The 18,146-nt window shown below is 42.4% G+C and overlaps 3 protein-coding genes across 4 annotated transcripts; 2 read left to right on the top strand and 1 right to left on the bottom strand.

Annotated features, from left to right (window-relative positions):
• Window positions 1–146: 146 nt before the first annotated feature.
• Window positions 147–3,726, bottom strand: LOC104418814 (transcription initiation factor IIB-2). 2 transcript variants are annotated; one of them, XM_018867089.2, is made up of 8 exons: window positions 3,116–3,726; window positions 2,762–2,786; window positions 2,469–2,598; window positions 2,261–2,391; window positions 2,054–2,142; window positions 1,474–1,550; window positions 1,239–1,384; window positions 147–639 (listed from the first exon to the last, which is right to left on the bottom strand). In XM_018867089.2, the coding sequence occupies exons 1-7, from the start codon at window positions 3,466–3,468 to the stop codon at window positions 1,251–1,253; spliced, it is 939 nt and encodes a 312-aa protein (XP_018722634.1). In that variant the 5' UTR covers window positions 3,469–3,726; the 3' UTR covers window positions 147–639; window positions 1,239–1,250. The 2 variants fall into 2 exon arrangements, with proteins under 2 accessions (XP_018722634.1, XP_010028570.1); XM_010030268.3 differs by lacking the exon at window positions 147–639 and adding an exon at window positions 752–1,155 and having other exon boundaries at window positions 3,116–3,719.
• A 4,776-nt stretch (window positions 3,727–8,502) lies between these two features.
• LOC104418789 lies at window positions 8,503–12,450 on the top strand. Its single transcript, XM_010030235.3, has 4 exons — window positions 8,503–9,234; window positions 9,478–9,594; window positions 9,679–9,963; window positions 11,416–12,450. The coding sequence occupies exons 1-4, from the start codon at window positions 8,773–8,775 to the stop codon at window positions 11,614–11,616; spliced, it is 1,065 nt and encodes a 354-aa protein (XP_010028537.2). The 5' UTR covers window positions 8,503–8,772; the 3' UTR covers window positions 11,617–12,450.
• Window positions 12,451–14,066: 1,616 nt separating this feature from the next.
• LOC104418780 lies at window positions 14,067–15,654 on the top strand. Its single transcript, XM_010030225.3, has 2 exons — window positions 14,067–15,013; window positions 15,129–15,654. Exons 1-2 carry the CDS (start codon window positions 14,249–14,251, stop codon window positions 15,282–15,284), a joined length of 921 nt encoding a protein of 306 aa, XP_010028527.2. The 5' UTR covers window positions 14,067–14,248; the 3' UTR covers window positions 15,285–15,654.
• Window positions 15,655–18,146: the final 2,492 nt, after the last annotated feature.

The following is an 18,146-nucleotide window of genomic DNA, read 5'->3' as shown; positions in this document are numbered from 1 at the left end:
TTTGATTCTCACGCTCCGAAGCTGATGGATTAGTGCTTGATGCTCGGGACTCCAGAACACACAATGCTTTCCAAAACTGCTCGACTGGAGGGAGATGTTTCGATGTTATGCAGCAGAACCGGCAGTGTCCGTTGAAAACGTGGCTATGATCAGAAGTAAAATAAAAAAGAAAGTTTCCCTCTCTTGCTTTGATACGGTCTATCTTATTCAAACTAGGACTTGCTTCTATTTTCCATCTCTCGACTCTTGTTTGACCATTTGACATCCATACGCGCCACACGCATGGGCCTCAATCTGGTCGAGCTTCACGAGGGGATTAAGTGGACAAGACAGGAAATGAAGTTCCGTGGACGTAGTCTTCATTCTCTTTTCAACCCCGGCATTAGATTTGTAGTCTACAGCCAGTGCAAACCAGTTCGCTTCCCATCTACAGTAGTCGGTGACCAAATAATGACTTCAGAGGCACAATTCTCGTACCCATTCCCACAGGAATAGATGCGTCGGAGCAACATACTACCAACCAACATGGCAGCGATGTCTGAAGTTCGTGAAAATAGATTTTGCGACACTCGTAGCTCATGGAATTTACCACGCCCATCGAATTGATTGTCCCCCTCTTATCGCGCTTGTAGACACGCCCTGAAAAGTCATAAAGAAGAGAACTTTGGGGGTGAGCGTGCGTCCTTGAAACAGTTGTCAAGCTTAGTTCCTGACAAGTGATAACTCATTTCAGAGAGAGAGAGCAGTAGCATATCAAGACCGGAAACCTGCGCCGTGTGTACAGGTTTAGATATTTCAGTCCACAGATAAGAGGTGACAAGGCACTGACATTGAATTTACTTAAAAGGAGCACTACAATCGAGATTTACTGTAGAAAAATTATTTGCCTAAAGATCTAACAGTTACAGCATTTCAGATATCTTCCCTAGTAATGTACGAGATCTGCAGTAAACCAAGAAGAGGGAGCTCCTGGTACATACAGAAAGTCCTAGTCATGTACAAAAATTTGGCTGCCTGAAGCCCCCCCTTCTTCTTCTAGCCACTCCCCATGTCAATATCTCGAAACGAATTTGACTTCATCTCCCATTTCAACTCCTTCTGGAACATTGTTACGGCTTTTGCTGAGGACACCCACTGTGATACAGCTTGCATTTGCTAAGAAATTGAATTCCAACGCCCAAATAAGTAAGAGCAGTATCAGATTTCAAAAAATCTGCAGAGAGAAGCATAATCATCACCTTCGATGCATTTTAAGGGTTGGGGAGGTGCTTGAGGTCCTCCTCCTTGGCAAACCAGCTGGGAATTATCTTTGACAGATGAGGATAAAGATCCTTGTAGGAATTCTTAATAGTCCCTTCGGCTACTCTAGTAGCCACTGAAATATCTGCAGACATTAGCAACCTCTTATATTCAGTCATTAAGGCATTATAAGCACAGGGATATATCATAAACCAGAAATCTAAGCTTTCCAACCTTTAAGAGGCTTTTTGTCATTAGACAGCATAGTTATGATGTGGATAACAGCTGCTGCGATGGATATAGGGCTCCTCCTGCATAGATTGAGGGGAAGTACGTACACAGATGAGAACAATCATGTGAACACTGGAAAGACAGTCCCAACTCTTTTGCGGAAAAGCAATTGCATACTTGTGCCTAGAATATTCTTACAGGCTATAGCACAACCTTGGGGTATACATTTCCTCTGAGAAAAGAAAAAATTATGGCTAAAAAATTTAATATAAAAGCGCAATAAGGTCGCTAGGCACAAGACCAACTACAGTGCCCAAAGGTACCTTGCACCTAAATCTCATTGCAAACAGCTGTTTACCTATCATATGCATGACCCTAACAGAGAAAAGGCAACCTTAATTATTCAGGCATTAGCTAGATGCGTAGAGAAATCATTGACAATAAAAGAAATTTGGGCCTCCTAAATTTTCTGCATTTACCAGCCCAGAACTTTCTTGTGGGCTTTCCTTTTTTCCCGGATAGAAAGCAAGAACTTCCCAATTGCCAAACACATGGTACAAACATGAATACAAGAAAATCTGACCTTATGTCAAGCTCTTCAGACTTCAGGACAACTTCCTGGGCAGCCTTGACTTCTTGATTCGTCATTCCAAGATTGGAGCAAAAACGTCTCTAAGGGTTCACAGATAAAGACAGTCGCTTGACTCTCTCACTCAATAAGTCGAAAGAAAAAAGCAGAGGTGAGTGGGAGCAGCAGAAGGGACTCAAAATTTTCCACGAAGAAGCATACCATGTAATCTGCAGCATGTATGGCTCCCATTTCTACAGATTGACCCATCTCACCCTCCAACAGCTTTACTATGAACTCTTTTGCTCGGCCAATTTCCTTTTTCGTAGCATTATTGGCGACAGAGCATATTTCTAGTTGCGTGATCGGCACAGTCAGATAGTTTTCGGCCAAGGAGTCTACTCGGAAGCAAATGCAACACAAAAATTACCTTTCACTGTACGAGGTTTGTTCTCTTGCCTACAAGCAATATAGAGGCACGCAGCCAATATCGCGTCTAGATTTCGACCTTTCAGAGGTTTCTGATCTTCTACCTTCTTGTATATCTCATTCGCTCGGTCCTATCAGCAAAATTCACAAGCCCCTTGACATAAACCAGGGAAACGGGCTATAGAACAGAAAGACAAGAATACCAAACCCGGCCACATTGTTCAGAAAAGTCACTAGCATTCTCGGCAATTGCAACGTATACCTTGGGGAAGCAAGAAAATAGAACTGGCGTACCTTTATCGTCGTCACGAGTCCCAACCTGAAAACAACAAATTACATCAGTTACCTCGATAAAGACCCATAATTCACACAGGCAAGAGGTGGGGGCAAATGCCCAATAGCTTTGCACATATCACAATTCAAACACGCGCCACGCCCGTACCAAAAAGATCCATCCTTTCCTGCCTTAACACGAGAGGCGTCAAATGCACCTCATCTGCCCTTAGCAACAGAAGCCGAAGCTTATAGAATTGACATCATTGCTAACCCAGAGCCATCACTATCCGACAATTTCTCGCGATTTTGCGCGACAAATCGGACGATATACCGGCGAGTAACCGCAAGAACGGGAAGGCGAGGATGGGATACCTATCGGACATGATGGCGATGGACTTGAAGGCCTGGATGAGGTTGCGGTCGGGGTTGGCGCCGCGGCCCTGCCACTTGCCGAGGGAGGAGTTGAGGAACTCGCCGGAGGAGCCGTTGGGCTTGGAGATGACGGTGGAGAGGCCGCCGTCGGTGAGGAGCGGGTTGTAGGGCCCGCCGACGCGGACGGGGTCGTTGTCGTTGGACTCGTTGGCGAAGGTGCGCCACTCGGAGGTCTCGTCGATGGAGTGCGCCTCCAGCACGAGGCCGCACTCCGAGCAGATGGTGTCCCCCGCCGCGTGGTCGAACACCACCTCCGTCTGCTTGTTGCAGTCCCTGCAGAACGTGTCCGCCATCGCCCCCCCGCCGCCAACCGCCGCCCGCCGCCACCGCAACCGGCCGCCGATTCCTCCCCCCGGCCCCCCCTCGAATCGCCGCTCCTAGAGAGAGAATCTAGAGAGAGAAGAGGGAAGGGGGATGGAGGGGATGGCTAGAGAGAGAAAGGAGAGAGCTTTCTCTCTCTTCTGTGAAAACGGGATGGCTAGAGAGAGAAAGGAGCGAGCTTTCTCTCTCTTCTGTGGAAACGTCGGCTTCGCTATTATTGCTGTCTTCTTGTTCGGGTTTTTGGGGGAAGGGGTGGTTTTATACAGACCTCTCTCTCTCGTCCGGAGGTTGAAGAAGATATGGGGCAGGAAATTTAATTTGGGCATTTTTTGGGGGGTGAATTTCGACATTCATTCCACTTTCCCTTTTCTGGAAATTTTTTTTTTTCTCTATTTTCCTTTTCTTCCTTTTTCTTTTTTTTACTTTTCCGAGAAAGGAAATATGTAGGTCTCAAATTAAAATATTAATGACACAAATGATCTTTAAATTTTAGGTTAATATTAAACTGGGGCCCCTAAAACTTTTAAACTCGTTCGATGTAGTTCACAAACTTTAGATCAATATGTTATGTTATTTCTGAATTGTTCATTTATTCAATGTGATTCCCTAGAGTTTTTGTATGTGTCCAATTTAGAGTTTAGACTATATAAAATATCCAAGATGATAGCTAATATTTTCATACAGTCTGAGAACTAAATTGAACATATACTAAAAATTTAATCAATATTAAATAAATTAAAAGTTCAAGAATGACATTACACGTTCAATTAAAGTTCAGGAACTATATTGAATAAATTCAAAATTACTGGATCACACTTTATATTGGGTTTTAAAGTTTATGAACCATTTATGTTCTTTACCCAAAAGAGAAATTAATTGGGATACAACATTTTCCTCATTTCCCAAAAAGGAAAAATATCAAGAACTATACTGTAAGTCCCCGCAAATTATGAGCCTACCGTTACCTTCACCATCAGGAAAATGTGGGTACAGTTATTGCCGGATGTACCACGTGCGTGTCTCGAATCACCTTTATTGCTAGATTGTCCCGCTCGTGTCGATAACCTGGCATCGCACCGATTGCATCTTTAACTTTGGTCATTGCAATGTGATTTTTGATTAAGATGGTGATATTGAGTGGGTGTCCTTGGCATTCATTGGCCTTTTCTCAATAATGCCAATGACCTTATCTCGACAGAGTCAATCACTTGCCCTTTTTTAAGGCGTGTTTATGAAGATAGGATGCTTCTGGAAAAAGACGGGATGTCGTTTTTGTCTTTCGCAAGAGATAAAAAAAAAAAAAAAAAGAGTACAGAGGCGAGCGCGCATGGCAATTAATGAGGCGTGAACAGAAGAGGGACGAAACGACCTGGCAATCGATAGAAACATGGTCGTTTCAGCTGAAAGCTTGCGAAATAATGACGTCGTTTTTGGGTTTGGACCTTCGCGAAAACGGTTCTAAACTCGAGCTTCGAGGAATATCCACTTCTTCGGTGGATAAAGAACCGTTTACTTTGGCCTACGATGGATGACGTCACCGACTTTGCATATTCGCACGAGTGACGAATGATAATTTGAAATTGATGAGAAATTATTAATTTATTTGCACGAAATGACACACACACACGTGTGTGTATATATATATTATAAAATTGAGAGTGTAGTTTGTCTCTTTTCTTTTTTCGCGATTACTCTTACAATAAATAATATAAAAAATGATTAATATCATGAAAAATTCAAAATTGATATATTTATGTCAAATATATCTCATATTAAATTTAGGATTACCCAAAACTTCAAATCGATACACTCGTAACATATTTTTTACCCTTTCTTAGCTTATGGTCAATTTTATCGTGAAATTAGTGGGTTAGATGATACATGACAATAACTCAATTGGCATGGCAAGTTCGTGTGAAATTCATATTAATTTTTGGTAAATTTGTTACAGAGTATTCTAGTTTGAGATTTCTAGTGACTCAAAAATTAGTTTTTGTTAAAATTGTTACATATATATTAGTTTGGGAGTTTTTCATTATATTAACCTGATAAAAAAGGCATGGCTAACATGTTTATGCTACTTTCTCTTCGGTCACTTGTTTACATGATCGAGGTTTTTTTCTTGTGCGCGTTGTCACGTGCTCAGGCACTAATACGTAATATAGAAAGATATCTTCAAATTTTCAAACGTGAGGAGGGGCAAATTGTCCAAAACATTTTAATTCTATTAAATATAGTTATATTTTTTTTTTGCTAATTAAGTCATAAATCTTTTTATGCTTTCCTAATTAAATCTATACACCCAATTTTGGCAAAAATTTCTGATGTGGATACTAGTAAAATCATTTGTGACATAGTCGACGCTAACATAGATATTTTTAATAACATTTTAATTTTATTTTTTTACAACTCTGGCTAGTGAGAGTTGCCATCAAGCCCTCGCTAAGATACTTCTGCTTAGATCTGTGTGAGGTTGTCTTGCCTAGAGTTGTGCAATGCCATCACGGCCATAAGGGAGGCAGCCTCGCCCATACTAGGGCAAGGTGGCCTTGCTTGTTGCTGTGATGTTTTAGGCAAGGGCCATGAAGTCCTCGTCAACCGCGGGCGAGCGTTTGCAACTCTTGCCCAAATTTGGCGAGGGTTGTAAAGCCCTCACTATTCGCAAGCGACGATCATGGCCATTGCCCAAATGGGCATTGGGCAAGACTTCATGATGCTTGCCGGCGATGATTTAAAAAAATAAATATATTAAAAGATAAATCAAAAAAATATTTAAAAATTATTAAAAACTATTCACGTTAACGCTGGTCATATCACATGTCAATGATTTCTAACCACAATTGGCCGAATGGATTCAATTGGTAAAATGTGAGAAGATTTAGTACTTAATGGACAAAATTAAAAAGTTTATGACTAAATTGACAAAAATATAATAGGTTAAGGACCTTTTAAATGATTTTCCCAACTAGAAGTAGGCCTTTTTGGGCTAGATGTGAGGTTGAATAGGATGAGTGCAATTAAAAGACTCATTATGATGATAAACTTCAAATAAGTTTTATTATAAATGAGTGTGGTTCTCGATATAGGCAATGTGATATGAATTAGCTCATTTTGGCCTTCCAGTATCAAAAGTGGTGGTTTATCTTTTGGCATACATGTAAGTAATTTTCTAAGAGATTTGATAGTGCTCTCACCTAAGCATATCTAGCATTAAAATTTGAATGCTAAATGATGTCATTACGTCAAAAGATACGTTTCATTTGTTAATCTTAGTTTCATATATATAATTCAAAAGTGATTTATTCATATTCAGGGTGTAGTTCGGTGTATTCCTACCTCATTGGACATTCTAAAAGCCAATCGATAGTCTCTCTTTATGAAAGCCCTCTGTCGGATGGAGTCATTGTAGGCCCCAGGCTTCTATGTGTTCGTCCTTGAATGATATACTTACATGAGGGGGTCTTGCTTTAATATTATATTTTGACACCCTTCAATTAACTCACTTGAAATATTATCTGTTATAACTCGTCTCATATGAAGGTCCACGTCTTTTCTTTTGGCATACAAATAAACATTTTCCCAGAAGATGCTCTTGCGTACTTCATACTCAAGTTGAAATATTAAATGCTATCATTAAGTCGAAAGACATCTTTCGCAAATTAATTTCAGTTTCACATGTACAATTTAAAAACACAACCCCTCCCTCCGTTTAATGTGCAATCCAGCTCATTCCTACCACATTTGCCATCTTAGCCACTCATTGTGCGAATCCTCCCGCCTTGGCCATCATTCTCAACTCTCGTTCAATCAGGTCATTACAGGCGACGATCAAGGAACTCGACAATTACATTTTAATCTCTGTAAACCGCCAGCTATTTGCTTAGTCGATGGTTAGATACGTTTCTGAAGAGCATGGTGTCCATATTTTTTCCTTAAGGAACATGTAAATCAATCAACCTCTAAATGGTCGGTATTCGGCCACACCTAGGACCAAGTTGGTGGGCCGACCTTTTCTCCTTCACCTAGGCTTGGGCGGCTGTCGTGCCTGTTGGTCCCCTTTAGTTCTACCATCCACGTTTTATCCTGTAGACCATATCTTTATAGCCTAGCATTTATTGAGAGGAGGAGTCCAGACCTTGTGTACGAATTACAATCAAGAGCTTAACCTTTCAAATTATTCAATTAAGTCCAAAACCTTAACTAGGATGTAATCAAGTCTTTTCGATGAACGATACCGGAAATTATGCGCGTCACTAAAAAAACTTGTAGCTTAATTAAACCAATCGAAAGCTCATGTTTCAATTGTACTTTTGGTAAAGTCATGAGACTTGGTTGAGCCAATTTAAAAAGTTTTAAAATCCTGTTGAATTTGGTATGTAAGATTTATAACTTGTGGTGTAATTGGCCATTTATCACCAAACCATCAATTATGAGACTTGGTTGAGCCAATTTAAAAGGTTTTAAATGCTGTTGAATTTCGTATGTAAAGTTTATAACTTGTGGTGTAATTGGCCATTTATCACCAAACCATCAATTATGACTTTTGACGTGTGATGTGTTGTTGGTTAATATAAGATAAGATGATAAAAACAAAATAAATAGCTTAGAATAAAACATGGTGATCTTAGTGGATTGGTCAAATAGCCACCTTAATGGCACAGGAGAGATTCCACTTACATATAAGTAGTTCCCCAAGGAGAGTTGACAACAACCACCTTCGAAAAGGACATCTTTGTTGCCACAGTCACCTAACACCGTGCATGACAGTGAGATTGGATTTTGGTGACCACCACGGAAGTGGTAACATGATATTCACTATAATCAATCAACAGTGGCTTGCAACTTGGGCAATGGGCCCCGCTACTCAAGGTACTCACAGGCCAAATATAGTCTTTGGTAGGCAGTTTCTATTGGCCTTGGCATCCTAAAAAAGGGTTTCTCGTGCCAAATGAGGACCAGCCCTAAAGTCGGCTTTAGTGGTATGTTAGATATTTGATTGGAACATCATTCGGGATCTTCCCGGCTCTTTTTGATCTTGAATTTCAAATGCGGGATATGATATATTTATTTACCACCCTCTAGAAAAGTGTTTGCAATTGGGCCGGGCCGGCCTGGACCGGTCCGGTTCTCGCCGAGCGGTCGAACCGCCGAGATCGGCCCGGACGGACCATTAATGCCATGGATTTCGAGATTTCGAGAACTCCGCAGGCGAACCTCATCGGAGGAGAAGAAGGCGGCGGCGGATTCCGATCGGCTGCGGCGGAACCCTAGAGGAAATGGTGGCGATTTCTCTGTACAGAGGGAACCTCCACCGCGTGCCCGACGTCCCTCGCCGATGGCTCATGCCCGACCGCGGCATCTCCCCCAAGGACTTCAAATCCCTCCTCCACCGCCGCTCCCGAGCCCTCTCTCGCGCCGCCCCCTCCGCCGCGCCGGAGACGACGGCTCCCGACCTCGGTCCCGGCCCCGGCGGCCTCCTCGACGGCGGCCGGCCTCCGGTCGAGGCTGAGGTGGAGAGAGGAGGAGGAGGCGCCGAGTCTTGCGGCGAGGGGACTTCGAAGGGCGTCGTCGCCGCGGAGGTGAAGGAAGAGGCTGATGATCATAGAGAGGCGATCGACGGTGCGAATCGCTCGCCGGAAGCGAAGCCTGATTGGGTGGGCAAGTCCGCCGAGGGCGATGGAGGTGGTCAGGTCTCGGCTGCCGAGAAGGCGGAGGAGCCGGTCAACAATGCGGCCCAGGTACGGAGTTTAGCTTTGGCTGTTGAATTTTCATCCTTCTCGCATGATTCGAAGAGAGGGACATAGGGCAATTGCTTGTTGTCTGAAAGAATGTGCGCTGGAACTGAAAAGGATGTTTCTTTCGGTGAATATGAAAATTCGTATCTTTCCGAACCTTGGGAGGATCGCCAATTGCTAGGCTGTGTGCTTTCTGTCCGCCTATTCAAGTGACTGATAGAATTTGATGTACTTTTTACTTGCTAGGATGCTGATAAAGTCGATGCGCCGACGACCGACAGAGAGAAAAGGAAGAAGGTTGTTGAGGAGAAGTTGCAAACTTTGAATGCCAAGAAACATAGCTTAGTGCTAGTTCTGAAGCAGGTGAGTGGACTTCTTTTTCTTTGCATAGCGAAGCTAGACAAACTCATGATTTGCCAATGGAGAACTAATATGTTTTGCCGGTAGATCTTGAATGCAGAAGAGGAATTGAAGAGGAGGGGCACGCAAGGAATGGTTGCTCGGCCATCTGGTCCGCTTCATGTGGATGTTATGAATGACTCTGGCTCGATGACCAGACTTAATACTCCTAGAATGGGCTGCGAGGCCCATTTTGGCGGTGATATGGAAGGGGGAGAAGCAGATGATGCCTCGAACCATATCATGCCTTCTCGGCCGATGCTTCGTATGAGCAGCGTGTCACCATCTCCAGAGTCCCCTCTTAGGAGGCCTGCCTTGTCGCAGCACATTCCGGTATGAACAGCTTTTTTTCTCTGAATTACTAATTTTTCGCATTAAACCTGTTTGCTTGAGACCAGGGAATGACTCAGTTATCAAAGAGGTAACCTACCAAACTGTATGTCTATTGGTTTTAATTACTGAGGGAAAGCTGAATATTCGGACTGCAGATTTAGGACCTAGGCTGTTCTGAAAATGTTATGACTAAATATACCTTGTGTTAAATACATCTATTGTTAATCACACTTTGTTAGATTTTGTTTGACCATATCTCTCATTCAAAGCAACTTAAATAATTTTGTATCAGCTACGCAGAATACTTCAAATGGTCCCCCAGGGAAATTGTCTTCTGTATTAGGGGACACAGTGACAAAGTTTTCAATAGCTAAGGTTGATATTCAAATAGATGAGAAAATAGTAGTGCAACTGGATGGTTTAGCATGGATCAGTTAATAGCACTGTTGATGCTCGCTAGACGATTGAACTTTGACAGGGTATTGGACAACAAAAAGTAACTGAGTGAGGAAAAGCTGTTCGTAACTCTATATTTCCAAAATAGTTTTTGTCTGTTCACCACTCTCTTTTGAAAGTCTTATGGCAGATTTTCCTTATTGGATGTGTGTCTACAACTACATAACAGAAAATGGAAACAAAAATTTAGAATTATCAGTAAAGAAGAATCAGAAGTGTAACTCTTTCTGGATGAGCTTCACTTGGCAATTCCAATGCTTATGGATTTTCTTAACCAATCTGTGTAGAAATTACAACATTCGGCTTTTCACTTTCAATTATGTTATGAAAAAAAAGGTTGGGTTTCTTTTTGAGAGTTCTGGTCCCTTAATACAGCAGCTATTGAATGTGAGCTAAACATAGAAGCACATTAGTGCCTGGTGGTGATTATATGCTAAATAGTAATGGATGCAGCCATTAGAAAGTTGTGATTCTGATTATGTCCTTTATAGTTTGTACATCACATGATATGAAATTTGAAATTGTACAAGCTCATCCTATGTCATTCCTGGCCAAAATCGCGTAGTAATTAATGATGAGCACACGTAATGAGGAGATATTGAAGATGTGAAGTAAACTTATATGGTGTGGGCAGTTTTGAAAAGGCAGTGGCACTCAATGAGATTGTAAATTCTCAGCGTCTCACCTTCACCAAGAAAAAAGAAAAAGAAAAGTTTGGAGCATATTCAACTTTATTAGCACATACTTATCCACCTTAGCAAGGAGAAATTTAGTTTCTTTCCTTGTGATGAAGTATTTCCTCTCGTAAGGGGAAGACGTGATGATGGACTTATATCATCTTGATAACTACGATTGTATCATTATGTAAAATGTTACAATGAGCTGCTATAGTGAGTGAATTTAAAGTTGTCTTAAGCACAAATCCAGACGTTAGAATTCAAAGTTCATATTATTTCAGATAGAACTATAAGATCTGGTGCATACTTTTGCTTGCAGGTTCTGTATCCCTCACGATCAAGCTTAGCTGTTGGTGGTAGTCCATCCCGCTTTGCTCCTCCAGCTCCCCAAGCTCATTTAGCGAATCTTCCTGCAGTTTCTGTCTCAGGAACAAATTATTTCGCATCCTCACCATCTCCAGCAGCATCTGGTGGCACTTCGGCTTTCAAGGATGCTCGACTACCTAGTCCGTGGAATTAGAAATTACAAGCTTTGCTAGATGCATTGGGCTCTATTTACTGTTCTTTCCATTCATTGTGTAAATTTGTAATTGGCTATATCCACCCAAGGACCTGGAGCTGATTGCATAATGTAGTTTAGGGAATTCCTCCAAATTAGTGGGGTATTGATAGTCTGTAGTTTTCTGGATTTGCATGCTTGATTGGACGTTACTGTTCTGATTGAGCAAGTGTTGTAAGATGAGCAGATGCAGGGAAATGTGAAAAGAGCTTTACTTCTAGTCACTTAATTTGCGGCATGGAATCCACGTTTCTGATCGTATTTGTGAACTGACACTACTTGCTTGGTTGTCAGGTAACTTACTTTGGCGCTGTCAAGAGGTGACTGCTGTGGTGTTTAGTTGTTTCCAAGGGCTTCCAGTTTATCTAATCTGCATATTTCTTCTGACTTGGATAGGGAGACATTTCTTATCTATTAGGGGATCTGAGGATTCAATACATTTCTTGTTTATCATGAGTATTTTATCACATTCTTTTGTAAAAGCTTTTCAGTCGGGAATTGGAGAAGCCTTTTGGATGAAGGGTTCCGAGTCCATGCTTCAAGATCATCTGCTCGTGATCGTGCTTGCAGATGAGGTCCGAGGGTGGAAAACTTGTACCCTGCTGCATGAACTGATAATTTTTGGAGCAGCTCGAGTGACTTGATCAATGGCTGCTGTGTAACTGCTTATCGAGAGGTGGCGAGTTAAGCCGGATTTGTTCTCTCTCTTTGCTTTCCAGCGCTTTGTTGTTTATTGGTTCTACAAGCATAAGTGTGGATAAATTTGATCGATATCCTAAGTTCAGCTTTTTTGGATGGCGAGTGCTGTTTTCTTTCATGGCAAAACTTTGACATTGTTCTTCTAAATTGGCACAGGGATTTATGATTCTTGAGTTTTCAGGGTACTGCTTAACCGTCCACATGCTTCTTTGCTCACTAATAGTAATTATCTTTCTCAGTCACGTAAGCCCTCCGCATGTACTTATCTGGTGTCATGAACATGCATTAATTTGTATCTATCTCGTGAAAATTAGGTTATCAGAAGGTCAGACATTGCTTTCGGAAACTTTGCATCAGGGTCATGGTGAACGTGCACTAGTTCCAGTCTATTTCTTATGAAATTAGGTCATCAGAGAAGGTCGGACATTGCTTTCGGAAACTTCGCATCGGGGTCTTCTTCCACCTACCCTTTCAAATTTCCTTCACGGGAGATGACAGATTCAGGGTGGAATCAAGAAAATACGAATAAAAAAGGAGGACGATGGATTCTGCAGCATGGATTCAATGTTCTCCGAAGCCATTATTTTGTCCATCACGTTCCCGTGAGCTCTTAACTTTCCCACTGGTCAATCGGATATAAGTACAATTATTGTCGCTCTTGCTCCCACCCTAAGGAACGATATTTAGGTTAACAGAAGGCATGCGCTATTCATGTTGGAAGAAGTATCTGATCTTTTATATAACCATATGTATTCATGTCAAGTTACAATACTCCTGTTAGGAGTGTGTAAAAAAATTGGGAATTGCGCGAACCGATTGGAATTTGATCGAATCGAATTGGAACGGGTAGTTTCCAAGGGAACTAGTTCAGTTCTCAGTTCCAATTTATTAGAATTAATGGGTAATGGTTTGATTTCAGGTTCTAGGAGTGGAACGGTTTATTCAGACCGGATCGGTAATATATATATATATATATATAATTTTTAGAAAAATTTTCAATAAAAAAATTTAAGAAAAAATGAAAGTCATAAAATCCCTAATTTGAAGCTTAATGAATATTCGTTTCGTCCTACTCTTATCTCGTTAAGTTGTCTCTTTATCTCTCATTCACAATCTCAATTCTCAACTTTTAATATAAATGTAATATATTTACCGATCTACTTCTATTTACTTTGGCTTATTGAAAAATGTTGCATTAAGTGCGTGAAGCTTGATGGGACCGGTTCTATGGACACATTGGGAAATTCAACCAAATTGGCAGTCCAACCATAGAATCAATGAAAAGTTCTTGATTCCAATTTTTTAAACCCGATCCTTAGTGGGCAGTTTCCGATTTTATGTTAAGAACCGTTCATTCGTGGACCATGCTCACCCCTGATTCCTTTTGATAACTTGTGTCGCTACACCTCTCGAAACATCGCCGTCGGAAGGACGGTCAAGAGTTTTCGTGAAGCAATCAGCCAAGACGTACCTAAACGTCGTATGGAGTGGTCAGAGCGTCCTCTTGTTTTTTCCATAACTATAGCGTCCAGACCTCATTGAATTAGCCTGACCAAGCAGAGCCACCGTAGGCTCACCCCCACCTCAAAGCCGAGGAAGACGGGCGCATCGAGCTCACCCTACCCCCCGGCCGCACCCGATCCCCGCCCCCACACAGATCAAGTCAACGGTCAAACGAATCACCGGCCCCGGAACACCTCATCCTCCTCCAAGCGGCAGATCTAGAGACGCACATCATGTCCGCATCCAGTGAACCCCACCTCGTCCCTCCCGTCGCTGCCCACACATTTTCCTCTTCCCGACATAAACAACAGCAGCAGCCGTTTCTCTCTCTTCCCCTCTCTCTCTCTCTCTCTCTCTATCATTCTCTCTCTACCCACCGGCAGCACCTTCCATGGCGCACCACGCCAAGCACCGGCGCGATTTGGCAGCGGCGGAGCTCCAGGCCCGGACCCAACCCACCGTCAGGAAGCACCCGAAGCAGGCCCTCATCGCTGCCGCCGCCGCCGCCAGAGCCGTGATGGTCGAAGACCACCCAGATCCCACCGTCCCCTCCAGGCCCCTCGACGTGCCCAGGATCGCGGTTTCCCAGAAGCCCGCCGCCAATGCGAGCTACGCGGCGTGTAAAGACAAGTTCTTGCAAGCCATGGCCTTGAATAAATCTGCAGACTTTGAGGCTACCAAGTTCTCTCCTTGCTCGGTCGCCGCCAGGCAAGGGAAGGGGAATCAAGAAGTGGGGAGGCGTGGGAGGAAGACGAAGGGCGATTGCGCGGCGAAGGTGAAGAAGTCGGCCGGGGAAGGTGGGGCGGTCGAGAAGGAGGAGAGCAAGGTGAAGGCGTCTCGAGATGGGATCGACGCGGTCAAGTTCGCGTCTCTGTCGTTGGAGGAGAAGGAGTCGAGGAAGGGCCCCGAAGAGGGTGCGGATGGCGGGAGGAGGAATTCGACGTCCTCGGCGGTGGCGGCGGCGAGCGGCAGGAGGAGGCGGTCCTTCGGCGGCGTGGAGGTTGAGCTGAGCGATGTGTTCGCCAGCAGCGGAGTGAGAGTTGTTGCGGTCGACATGCCGCCCTTTATGCAGATTCATGCCGTGGAGTGTGCGAGGAAGGCCTCCGATAGCCTCGAGAAGTTCAGCTGCAGGGCGCTTGCTTCCACCCTCAAGAAGGTAACAACAAACGACCCAAATTCCGAAAAAGATTACAGCTTTGATTATGATTCTAGTAAAGATTAATGGGTTCTGCTTGCGGTTTTTGATTGATGAATATGCTCGGGTGTTGCAGGAGTTTGATGGGGTGTACGGACCTGCTTGGCACTGCATTGTGGGGACAAGCTTTGGGTCTTTTGTGACGCACTCGGTAGGGGGGTTCATGTACTTCTCAATGGATCAAAAGATGTATGTCCTCTTGTTTAAAACTACAGTACAGAGAGCAGATTGAAGTGGGGTGGCTAGGGGAAGCAGAAAAGGGAAAAAGATTGGAGAGCTTCTTTTGGGTTTAGGGAACTCTTGTGAGAGGCTATAAAAAAGCTACACGCAATGCCGTCCTTTTGTAAATTGTACATTAATTCTGATTTACAGGAGTTTGGGAAATGGCATTTGCCCTTTTGCTGGTTTCATCACTTTTCTTGTGTTGGAAGTAAAGCTTTTCCTAGTGAGTGGGCTCACTTGATGGAAGGGTGAAGCTGAATCTCGAAGCCATTGCTTTTGCTCGCTTGTCGTGGGATTTTTACTGGGGGACAAGCCACATGGAATAGGAAGCTCTTTAAGTCTTCCAATTTTCATTGAAATTTGACTTGGCTTTCTAGCTTCTTCTTGCGTGTTTCCTGTTCTTTAGTTTCGCAACTTTTTTGCGGAGGAGAGTAGCTGGTCTCTTGGGCTTCTGTTACGAAGCTGAAATGGGTATGCACATCAGCACCTAGTTAGCTCACAGAGCTTGGTTCATAGATCAGTGCTACTTCTAGACATGTTATTGCAATGGTCCAAGACCAAGTGGCCTAGTGGCATTACACTAGACCTCGGACTTTTGTGTCACGAGGAGGCAGGATCAAATCCGAAGCACTTCATCGAGTTGAAGTATCGATTCGACCCTACATTGACTCCATGCTAATGCAAAGGGCATTGGTCTTTGTAATCAAAAGCATTAGACACTCTTTAATCTTTATAAGCAAATTCGAATTTCAAAACCAGGGCCTTAGCATGCATAGAGACAGCTGGCCAATAATGCGACTCGCCTTTTGATTTGCGCCAAAATTCCTTCCAACCTCCACAGAACGATCACAGAGCTGGCAACCTCGAAGTTACACCATGCCGGCTCTAGAATTCAAATTTCACGGAACTCTGGCGTGGATGATGGTGGTATGTAATTTCCCACATCCCATCACATAATTGGGAGGTTGGTCAAGGTACTCTGAAAACGTTTGTGACCCCATTTGCAGATCCAGGGGCCCCTCAGGATTATTGATTTTGCTAGGGGAAAGATGGGTCCTGGTGCTTCAGTTCATCATCAAATATGTGGGTTAGGGTGTTCTAGAGCATGGGGCCAAGAATCACCGTTCTTTCAAGCTTTAGCCACCCCCACCAATGATTAATCCAAAGGCAAGCTCTCTGCATAGTAAATTCCAGACAAAACCAATGTTCTTGTCTCAAACAGCAAGAATGGGCCTAGCTGGATTGACCATGGGCAACCTCATGCGGGCTCTGGTTTTGCTCTCCTTTTTCTTTTCTTTTCTTTTCCAGGCTGGATTGACCATGGGCCTCAACTTTAAGGGGGTTGGAAAAATGTTCCAACCTTTTCAGTAGAAGAATCTAGATTAATTTGAATTTGGTGACCCAAATTGTTTGAAAATAGAATTTCTTGACAAGTCTTTTTCTTTTTGTCAACTTATGTTTAACTCTCCTGGTGACTAAATTTGAAACTTCTGCAAAGGAAAGAAAACGTGCCGGAAGTGATCTGACTTATTTGAGCTGCAGAGGGAACCTTACTTAGACCAACCTTACCTACAGCAACCTTAGCTGTATTTTTCCATATGCAGAAAACCCATTCAAACTTAGCTGCCTTGCTCGCCAAAATCAACCTATATTTTTGCGGACACGTGTCTATCGAGGAGAGGACAGAATTTCATCAATAAATGCTTTTGGAACACTTGTTAGATAACTCAATGAAGAACTTTTGTCATTTTTAATAAATTGCCTCGGAATTAATATCTTAACTTAAATTTCAAAGTCCAAATGAAAAGTTTCCAAATAGTAGATCTGTATGATTTAGAGGTTGGAATAAATTCTTTTGAAATTGACTATATTTCGATCTTATAGAAATTTTCTCAAAAAATCCGTTTAAACTTATTTGAGAATTGATTCTCTGTACTCATGATTCCATCATGGCCATCTTGTCACGAGATATAAGATTAGATTCCAGTTGATCACGGTAATTGATTGGAAAACAATGTGAATGTTTAGTGGTGTATAAGAAGTCATCTGAGAATGATTGGTATGATTGATATGACAATTGAGACGACGGATTGCTAAGTGAAACAATTTTGGAGTAGTCGAAAATGAGATGGTGATTTGACAAATGTAAGTGGCATTTGAAAAAGACTTAGAGCTAAATTGGGGAAAATACAAAGAGGGCTTTAAAGGGATTGATTAGGGTTGCTTAGCTACATTGCTTATTTTTTTGATAGACAAGTTAGGAGCTCCACGTGGCAAGGAGCATTGTTTGGGCTAAGTTTCTGTTCATGCCTTGGCAAATTAGAAAAGCCGAAGGACTAAATTGCAAAGTTAGGTCCTTAGGATCCGGGAAAGCCTCTCTTAACTAGAAGACTATGATTTGAACCTTAAACAAACAAATAAATAAATAAACAATTTTGTATCTCTCTCCCTCTCTCTCTCTCTGCATATGGAATCTGTATTATATAAATAAAATATAATGCATACGTAACACACACCAAGAGCTATCTCTAGGTTTAGATCTAAGTTAATGTAAGATTGAGATGATGGCAACTATTAATAAATAGTCTCGTGCATAACTTATTTAGGCTTGAACTATTCGAGTCAAGATACATCTTGCTAATGAAAATTAAGCCATCATCTTACATACAAAATTAACGGTATTTACATTTTCCTTGTTTATCTCATGACGAAACAATTTTTATTACATCGGTAATCATTAAACCATTAGAAATCGAGAACGCATGGTTTCTCTCGGAATATCAATTGAAGTCATGAAAGACCTCCTCAAAATGTAATAAAATCTTAAAATTTATTCCAAAAGTGTGATTAATCCTAAAACTCATCAAGTTTG

Source organism: Eucalyptus grandis, chromosome 2 (assembly GCF_016545825.1).
Source record: "Eucalyptus grandis isolate ANBG69807.140 chromosome 2, ASM1654582v1, whole genome shotgun sequence".
Classification (NCBI taxonomy): Eukaryota; Viridiplantae; Streptophyta; class Magnoliopsida; order Myrtales; family Myrtaceae; genus Eucalyptus; species Eucalyptus grandis.
The sequence above is the reverse complement of the archived record's forward strand: the minus strand, read 5'-3'. Positions and strand labels throughout refer to the sequence as shown.